This window comes from Phaenicophaeus curvirostris, chromosome 1 (assembly GCF_032191515.1).
Source record: "Phaenicophaeus curvirostris isolate KB17595 chromosome 1, BPBGC_Pcur_1.0, whole genome shotgun sequence".
NCBI lineage: Eukaryota > Metazoa > Chordata > Aves > Cuculiformes > Cuculidae > Phaenicophaeus > Phaenicophaeus curvirostris.
Window position 1 is genome coordinate 32,020,898 of NC_091392.1, and position 10,248 is coordinate 32,031,145.

Below are 10,248 nucleotides of genomic sequence, written 5' to 3' on the forward strand. Positions count from 1 at the left end.
ATGAGGGACTGCTAGGGGCAGAGGTAGAAGGGACAGTGTTTTAGCTAGCACTGCCACCAAAGTGTTGCTTGAGGAACTGTAGAAGAGGTGCTTGAGGTTTTTTCCACCCATTCTCCTCTCTCCCCTTCCATTTTTTTACAACTATTCAAAATACCTCCTCGGTTTTGGAGCTCCCTTGCAGGGAATGCTGCATGAAGGCGGAAATTTTTTGACCCATCTCATGAAAACAGGGAAATACAGACTGCATGATTTGCAGGCTGGCATGAAGGGGAATAAAATACAGATATTAACCAGCTGTTATGCTCCCATTACTGTTTAGCTTTGCCCTTTCCTCTGTCCTGCACCTTTACTGCAGCTTTTTTTCTGTCCCTTTTATGTATCTCTGCCTACACCTCTCTTTCTCTCCGATTCCATTAGATCCTTATTTCACACCTTTCTCCTCTATGTCTTTGCCCTGGTTCTTTCTGTCTATGTTGTCAAGTGTTTTTTCCCCTGTTGTGGGACAAAAGATGTCTCTTTCAGCCCTGGAGTCCAGCTGGTCACTCCTTCCTAGGTGCTGGCCACCAGAGACACTTGTCATCATGAGTCTTCCTCGCAGGGAAACCTTTTGAATTTGCAATAGCAGAGGAGGAGATTAGATTAAACTCAGTTACACTGTCCTCCAGAAGAGGTTGGTTCATGACTTCATGAGTTTAGAAAAGACTTCCCACAACAAACCCACAGATCTAATTTCCTACTCGATTTGTGACAAGCAGACTGAGTAGGACAGAGACTCTCTTGGGAGCAAGACAAAAACAAATGGTCACATTATACGTAAAGTAGCACTATGCAGCTGCTACTAAAAAAACTCTCTTGGCACCCAGGGCTGTTTCCATATGTACTGACGCCAAAACTTATGAGGCAGCAACTGCCAAGATGAATTTGGGCTGGCCAGCTCCTCTGAAGGAGTGGGATGTTTCCAGAGTCAGAGATGGATCAGATAAATATATGACTTGTTTTAGTTCTTTTAGTCAAACCTCAGGCTTCCTGGTGAAATTTAATTTTGTGTTACTGAAGGATTTTTCTGTTGTTTCCTTGAGCTTCATCAGGCAGGATTTCTTTAAACATCTCCTAAGTACATCTGATGAAGGTTACCTTAGAGTACTTTAAGGTGAGTTTGGCTGCTGACCTCCACTGCACGCTCACGGGGAAAAAAAGAGTATTATATTAGAACTTTTTTAAGGCATCCAGCAGAGCTGGTGTAATTTAAAAACCCTACAGAGTGCACATTCCAGAAAGAGATTGTTTTATCCCGTGAGTGACTACGTGCTCATTTACAGAGCAAACCACTGACTGGAAAAGCACATATTTTCTATTTTTAGCTCATACTGTAACTTTTGAGGTACTAACTATATGGCAAAGCCATACATGTTAAGGCTTATTAAACACTATTCTGTTTTTTTTTCTCTTCTTTTTCTGAAATGCAGGCTATGATAATTGCTTTTACATCTGACATGATTCCTCGTCTGGTTTATTACTGGTCCTTTTCAGTCCCTCCTTATGGGAATCACGGCAGTTACACTATGAAGGGATATATAAACAGTACGCTTTCTGTCTTCAATGTATCAGACTTCAAGAATGTAAGCAAGCCATTTTCCCCTTGGTTTGGGAAGCACACAACATGCAGGCAAGTGTCAAATTACCATTCTTTTCCAATGAGAAGAAGTAATATTTTTTTTTTAATATCTAAATAATCTAATTCAGTTAACAATATCCAGTAAGTAATGCTAAAACACAGTAAAACCCAGCATATTTTGAATGGCACAACTGAGTAGAAGTATTCACCTGGAAGTTTGTGCTGCTCGGAAAATTCGTACTTTGTGTTGGGTTGGTATTTTTTTTAATAGCTGATAGTCTTCAGGAAAAAAAGCTATTTACATTTTTATAAGTCATTCTTAACCCAGTGGCAAATAAAGAAGGACATTTCAGCTAAATATAGCTTATACTGCTGCTAATGAGGTTTACCCATCAGTGTAGCTTGCTGTTCCTGGATGCACTAAGCAGGGACACGTTTTGCTCCATCCTCTGGCCACAGTGCCTTACTGCAGAGATGCCCGAGAGTAGTTCCTGACTTCCCTACATTTCTTTCAGATACCGGGATCTCCGCTACCCTCCTGGTCACCCACACCAATATGAGCATAACATATACTACTGGCATGTCATTGCAGCCAAGCTGTCTTTCATCATTGTCATGGAGGTGAGTGTATGGAGCTTTGAGCATTACTTGTTTAAACTTCTCTCCTTGCAGAAACTCCTTCAAAGACATTCTGTCCAGGCACAGCCGTCAGAGCTGGTGATGCGTGCTAGCATGGGGCAGAGCTTGGGAGATGTAAATGAAGTGCAACACCTTTAGAAAAAGAAGTCTCTGAAGTCACAACGTTGGGGAAAGATTGCCCCACATCTGCAGTTTCTTTTCCCAAGAACTGTATAATTATTTTTAGTATCAGAAATAGAAAGGGCATTTACACCGAAAATATTTTTACCTATACTTAGGGGAAGTTTGTGTGTAGCCTAATGAATTCATATACATAATACATATGCAATAGCAGAGCAAAGTGTATAAAGACAGTCACTGCAAGAGATGAGTCTCTAGGTGAGCATCAAAAAGCAATTGTTCCTTCCTCTGCAGCTACAATTTGGGCTTAGGAAAGATAGGAGTCAGTCCCAACACAAGGGGAGAGTAGTATTAGGTGTACTTAGGGCCTGCTCCAGGGACTACTGAAGTCATCAGAAACATGCAACTGGTTAGATCAGGGTTCCTGTAGCAGAGAAAAGTCCATTGCCCCAGAGTCATTCAAACAAACCTAAAACGATTTTAAAAGAAGCTGTAACCAATGCTTCCATGTAGAGGAGAAGCACTGGGTACCAAGGTTCTCCCAAAGCAGGCAGAGAAGTCCTTGTAAAAATCAGGATTAGAATATCAGACATTCTTTTTTATCAGACAATTGTCCTACTCGTTAGTCATGTCTGCTTTTTAAAATACTGTTCCACCATGATAGATCCTGTTACAGAATCAGCTTAGAGTCATTAGTGATACTGTGACATTATCTAATTATGTAATAATAATGATGTCCTGCTCAGCCTGACTGACATTTTTTCATTTTCGCCTTCTGCAGCACGTCATATACTTTGTGAAGTTTATTATTTCATACTTAATTCCGGATGTATCGCAAAAGACCAAGAGCAAGATCAAACGAGAGAAGTACCTAACACAGAAATTGTTGCATGAGAACGATCTCAAAGTTGTGAAAAAAACCATGGAGAAAATAGCCGACAAAATTATCAAAGGAGTCGACAGCACTTTGCGACCTAAAGCTGAATGAGTACTTTATTACATGGAATAACATATTTAGCCAACTGTTGCCTGTCCAGATATTACCAATAGCTAATCAAATACTTTGGATTAATTGCCTTTACTAAGTATTGGTTTTTTGCAACTGCTAGCTGCTCATTTACCTAATTGCCTTCAACTGTGCAACCACTGTGACTCAGAAAAGAGTTACCGATTTTTTAAATAGCATTAGTAGGACTTTTTTTCTTTAACGTGAAGATAAAAGTTATTTATCATCTTAAGATGATGCAGATTAGTTCTCAAATACATAGAGTGTATTCCACTTTATTTAGGCATCAGCTACAAGATCCCTCGTTTGACTTGAATAAAACTTTAAGAACAAGAATGATTTGTTGTTAGAATACCTTCATGTCTTCGAAGGAGTTTTGATTACTTGCTAATGCAAACCCCAACAAAATAAAGAAGGAAAGCCAAAATTTGAAGGAAAGAGAAGAAATATGCAACTCAAAATCATGTTGTTAAGCCATTGGAATTGACATACTAAGCACTGTTGTGTGCTACACTGAATTAGCTATGCATACTGAGACTTAAATAGATAACAAGAAATTTCAATTAATCATGGACTTGGATCACAAGAAGCAGCAGGACTGTAAGCCCGTTCTGTTCATCAATCTCTGTGTAAACAGAGAATTGCCTTTGAAATCAATGAATGCAAACTAACTTAACAGCACTCGGGATGAGTAGAAAACTCAGGCATTTTTATCTTTCCCAACATCAATGTACTTTCATTAGTTCACTTGCCCATTCTGCTCTGAAAGACCATAGCCAGGAAGGTCTCCTACCTGCAACGGTAATGAGCGTTAAAAATCTTTTCACGTACTAAATCAATATTTGTGGAGGGCTGTCTTTCGCATTTCTCTCACAGCAGAGGCACCGTGCTCTTCCCTGATAGATTTCGACACAGGAAGAACGTGCAGCTGGACCTGTTGTGATACAGCATTACGTGATAAAGTGAACTCTGGCAAGACCATGAATCTGTTGAAATTGGAGATGGAATAAACTGTTAAACATGCCTTAATCATGTTATGAAGCTTTAAATAAATAGGAAGGATGTTAGAGGTATGGATGCATGTGCTAGAGCCATCAGTCATCTTCAAACTTGGCTGCAGATCTGCTGGGCTATTGCGGCTCTAGTTGCAAATGAGAACAGGGAATAACAGATTAAACATGTATGTAGAAGTCCACTTTGTGCCTGCAGCAGTGATATTCCAGATTATTAGCTTGCTTATGCTTTTAACAGTTTTAGTGGACGAGTTTCTACAAATTGTGAAACCAACATCTTGTTAGAGAAGGCCAAAGCATGCCTGCAGTCTGTAAACCAGGTAATTACTGTTGCATTTGTAGTTTTGTACTCTTCTTAAATACAATAGGTATGCAGAATTTTTAGGCTGATTATTCATATAGCTTTTTACATATTAAGAATTTCATTTGCAGAAGCTAAGTAGCATTTATAGGATGTATTTTATCCAGTGAATAATCAGAAGGAATCAAAAGTGTGAATTTCCAATCACTGACTGCTGTGTACCTCAAGCCTGTCCTTTGAATGGTATTACTTAAACCAGAAGAGGTAACAGATGAGGGGTATTGGTTCAGCAGTCATTATACCCAAGCTTTCACTCAGCAAGACTTTGCATGATTGTGTGGAAGAACATGAGAGGAAAGCTTGGTTCAAAAATCAAGGAAAGGTGAAAGAAAGAACCTCGCATGTTCCAGAGAACCACTTGCCTTTCTGACATGGAAGGACTTAAGTTAACTTAGTATAATGCCCGTAAAACTTTGCACAGACATCACCTGAAGACAAAAAAAGACTCAGGACAATAAAACAAGATAGACCGTAATGATAAATGGGTCAGCCAGTGCAGTGATGGAGCCAGTGCTTGTTTGCACAGGGAATTCTACCCTTTGCCATTTGTTTTGGTTTCGTCAGAAATATGACAGTTCTTTAATTTACCAGGAAGCAAACATAAATGGAGCAGATCAACAAACACTCGAAAGTTTCTAAACAAGACAAAATTTCTTATCAAAATGTATCCCCTTAATATCGATTTGACCTTTTCCCTCAGATGACAGGGTGACTGGGGTTGGAAAGGACCTCTGGAGGTCATCTGGTCCAACCCCCCTGCTTAAGCCTTGAGCAGCCTGCCCAGGACCATGTCCAGATGACTTCTGAGTATCTGCAAGGATGGAAATGCCACAACCACCCTGGGAAACCTGTGCCAGTGCTTGGTCACCCTCCCAGTGATCTCTCACACTGTGCACCTTCTGTAGCCTCTACCTCCAGCTGCAGAAATGTGCTGTGCTCCACGAAGGCATCAGAACAAAATGCTGAGGTGCGTGTGGGGGCCAATTACCAGCATAGGGATATTTGTAACTTTCTGGATTTTTAGCCTAGGTCACTTGTAGTAATATTTAAAGATCTGCTTGAAGGGAAAATTAACATTTGTTTTAAACTATGAATCAATTTTACTCTTTTTTTACACATTCTATGTAGGCCAAACTGTTACTTTCTACAGATTTGTTGAATGGACCAGTGACCATTTCATTGCCTTAAAAAGCACCTCAAATTACAGACCATTGCCACTGTTTTAGACTCTGTGTATGTTGATAAAATTCAGAATGTAAGAATATATTTTTTGTATTTTTTCTAAGAATGTTTGCTATTAGTTTCTGAATATTAAGATTTCTTTATATTTATTGTCATTAAAGTCTATTTTAAAATAACAACACATCTGATGTTGATTAGTATTGTTTGTCCGTGAGCAATACAGATGCTGCCAAATGCCACATTTAAATTCTTACTGTGTCATCCCTGTCTAATTTCCATATTCCTCCTCCTTTTCAGTCTTTTTCATTAAAATGTTACTAGTACTGAAATTTATCTCCTAGTTTTTCTGCATCCTCTAGATGGAAGTCATTCCTTTCAACACCAAGTCAATGACAAGGACCATTATGTTCTCATACCAATAAACAGTTTAGGTCTTTATACCCTTTCACTCCTGTCATGATAAACCCGATGTTATGCTGCAGGGTCATTATTTATTTCTGCATCTGGATTGAGTCTGTGATGCTCACCCCTTCAGGCAGTCCAGTCTCTCCCTGCCATCCAGCCATCAGCTCTCCTGCTTGTGCTCTGACTCTTCCTCTCTGCTTAGAGGAAATCTTTTTCTAAGACTTAAAGAAGAGGAATGTTGAAGAATAATTTTTAACAGAGACCTTCTTTGTATTAAGGTGTGTTGTTTGCATTTCCCTTAGGGATTCTCAAGATCTGCTTTCAGTAGCTTTATGATAGTTATAGAAACAGAGGTGCTACCCCTACCAACTTGTTTTCTGCTGGCTGAAGGGCTTTGTGTCACACAGGTGCCATCACCCAAGCTGTTCCGCAGCGCTTGCATCAATTTGGCCTTGTCACAACAAGAACATAAGAAGCTTCACGATGGAGCATAATAGTTGTCCTACAAGCAGAAGGATGTAGTATCATCCTAGGCCAAATCTGTATGAAGACGGTGTGATTTTAAATTGACTGATAGATTAAAAACCCTTCACATAGCAGGCTTTAGTATTTTTCAGGTTAATACACTGATAGTCAAAGTAGCATTAGTTCTGGTAGTGCCTCCTTCACTTTAATTCTTTCTGTCACAGGGTGGATAAATTGTACTTATTTTGGATAGCCAGTATGTGCCAAATGAAAGCAAGGTGTGCTCTGTCCCACCTGGTACACTCCACCTGCACATCACCAGAGATGTCAGCAAAGCTATTAGCCATTCACACCAAGTCTAGATTTTTCTCTGGTAAGCTCACCTGTCATTTCCAAGGTGAACTGCTTAATGAATGAGGGAAAGGCTGTGGATGTAGTGTTCTTGGACTTCATTAAAGACTTTGACACTGTTTCTCACAGTATCCTACTTGAGAATCTGGCTTCCACTGGCCTGGACAGGCGCACTCTCTTCAGGGTAAAAACCTGTCTGAATGGCTGGGTGCAAATTGTTGTGGTAAATGGAGCTAAATCCAGTTGGAGATCAGTCACAAATGCATCTCCCAGGGCTCAGTGCTGGGTCCAATTCTGTTCAGTGTCTTTATTAATGACCTGGATAATGGCATTGAGTGTACCCTTAGTAAGTTCACAGGTGACTCTAAGCTGGGTGGAAGTGTCAATCTGCTTGAGGGTAGGGAGGCTCTGCAAAGGGTTCTGAGCATGCTGGGTCGATGGGCTGAGGCAAATGGAATGAAGTTTAACAAGGCCAAGTGCAGGACACAACAATCCCGTGCAGCGCTACAGGCTTGGGGAAAAGTGGCTGGAAAGCTGCCTGGCAGAGAAGGACATGGAGTTGTTGGTTGACAGCCGACTGAACGTGAGCCACCAGTGTACCCAGGTGGCCAAGAAGGCCAATGGCATCTTGGCTTGTGTCAGAAATGGCGTGGCCAGCAGGTCCAGGGGTGTGATTCTGCAGCCCTACTCCGCACTGGTGAGACTGCACCTTGAATATTGTGTTCAATTTTGGGCCCCTCGCTACAAGAAAGACATTGAGGTCCTGGAGCTTGTCCAGAGAAGGGCAGCGAAGCTTAGTGAAGGAGCTGGAGAACAAGTCTTATGAGGAGCAGCTGAGGGAACTGGGGTTGTTTAGCCTGGAGGAGACAGGGGAGACCTTGTCGCTGCCTACAACTGCATGAAAGGAGGTTGTAGACAGGGGGTCTCTTTGCCAAAGTGATAGGATGAGAGGTAATGGCCTCATGCTGCACCAAGAGAGGTCCAGATTGGACATGAGGAAAAATTTGTTCACCAAAAGGTTATCAGGCAATGGAACAGGCTGCCCAGGGAGTCACCTGGTTGAGTCACCATCCCTGGAGGTGTTTAAAAGACAGGTAAATCAAGTGCTTAGGGATATGATTTAGCAGTGGACAAGTTGGGATTGATCTCAAAGGTCTTTACCAATCTAATGATTCTATGATTTGATGATTCTAGTCTACTAAATAAGGCTGCGTTTCCTATACAGGGGAGTAGCTCTAGGGGCTGGAAGTTTAATTTTTATTTCATTTATATAGACCTCAACCATGGATCAGTAAGAGGTACACAAAACTCTGAAAATATACAGATGTACTTAGTCATAAATAACCTCCTCATGGCTTGGGGCAATACTTTTCTCATAAAAAATTAATGTATCTTAATAGCCTGGTAATAGTAGCAAATTCTCTCCGGGAAAGTTGAAGAAGGTGAGTTTTATTTACAAGCTGGAAGTGCATCTGAACAAGAGCCTTTTAAAGTTGCTTTTTATAATTTTTATTGCATTCTCTGATACAAATATCCTGTAAAAGCAATGCTAAAATCACTGGGATTGAAGTTACAGTTGATCAGTTAGCAACAATGCAAAGAAATTATATCACTTCTGCTTTTAGAACAGACTTGCCAATATCCTGGTTATTCTAGGCAGTCCTGTCACAGGGCCTGGGAATGCACATGTGAATAAGTATCCTCTATCCCTTTTCAAGCACACAGACACACGTACACGCGGCTGGCTGTTCTGCCAGCTATGAAGGATGTTAACTCCTGGTCTGTCTCACACTGCAAGATGCTCTTTTCCAGTAAAAATAAAACAAAAAAATCTTCCATCCAATTGTATCAAGGTATATTATTCTCTATAAATACGTAGGTTATGGTAATCGCATAAATGCTGAAGAGAAAGAAAAAGAAGGAAAGTATATGACACAGACCACAGAGAATCCCACTGCTTTCCATAGTGCAATGAGCACAGGCCAGGACACCAAAAAGGCGTCTCTAGCATAGGAAAAGAGAATTTATAGGAGAATTCTTAAACTGTGCAACACGAGAAATCACAGCCAATTCTGATAGCAGTAACACAGTACCAGGTATTTTTTTTTTTTCGATATTCACGTGGCATCCATGTAAGCCCTACATAATTTCTCTGCTTCTAAGTGGATATCACACAAGTGACTAAATAAACTGTGCTGGAAGCAGCTACCCGTGGCCATCGCCTTGCCTCCCCACTCCCTGGTATCCTGTTTGGCTCCCAGCAACAAGTCTCCTGTTACAGCCGTATTGTGCTCATTCATGCAGTCATTTTCCAAACCAGTCTGGCTGCTCGGAACAAGCAGAGTTGCATGTAGAAATGTGGTTAGGGTGCTGCAGGATTCGCTTGCGGGAGCTCACAAGTCAGTGGACATAGCGGCCACCCCACCGGCCTGGCATTCAGCCCTCCACCACAGGCTGATGGCACTTGCAGTTCGTCACATCCTTGGGTTTTATGGAGCTGTGCGCAGCCAGGCTGCCGAGAGGTGAGCCAGGAGTTAAGATTACTTGTCCCATGAAGATATTAGACCTTATTGTTCTCTACAACTACCTGAAAGGAGGTTGTGGAGAGGAGGGAGCTGGCCTCTTCTCCCAAGAGACAGGGGACAGGACAAGTGGGAATGGCCTCAAGCTTCACCAGGGGAGGTTTAGGCTGGACATCAGAAAAATATTTTCACAGAAAGGGTCATTGGGCACTGGAACAGGCTGCCCAGAGAGGTGGTTGAGTCACCTTCCCTGGAGGTGTTTAAGGGACGGGTGGACGAGGTGCTGAGGGGCAGGGTTTAGTGTTTGATAGGAATGGTTGGACTCGATGATCTTGTGGGTCTTTTCCAACCTGGTGATTCTGTGATTCTGTGATATTTCGGTGGCCATGCCAGCACACACGGGCAGGCCCTCTGTGTCCTCCCAGCCACCCGGAGGCTGCTTCATGCCAACCCCCCTGTTTGTACAGCTGTGTTCCAGGCAGGGGAGCGGCAGCTGGGCCGGCACAGGCAGCTGTGGCGCCACGGGCAGCCTGACCAAAGATCACATGGAGTGCCAAGTGGGGGATATG

The 10,248-nt window shown here is 41.9% G+C and overlaps 1 protein-coding gene across 1 annotated transcript in view; it reads left to right on the forward strand.

Moving 5' to 3' along the window:
* ANO6 (anoctamin 6) overlaps positions 1-6,182 on the forward strand; it is a 75,936-nt gene extending 69,754 nt beyond the window's left edge. The window contains exons 18-20 of the mRNA XM_069852017.1: positions 1,467-1,666; positions 2,131-2,236; positions 3,156-6,182. Coding sequence (XP_069708118.1) covers positions 1,467-1,666; positions 2,131-2,236; positions 3,156-3,362 — 513 coding nt within the window. The 3' untranslated portion in view covers positions 3,363-6,182. The remainder of the gene's footprint in view (positions 1-1,466; positions 1,667-2,130; positions 2,237-3,155) is intronic.
* The last annotated feature ends 4,066 nt before the right edge of the window (positions 6,183-10,248 follow it).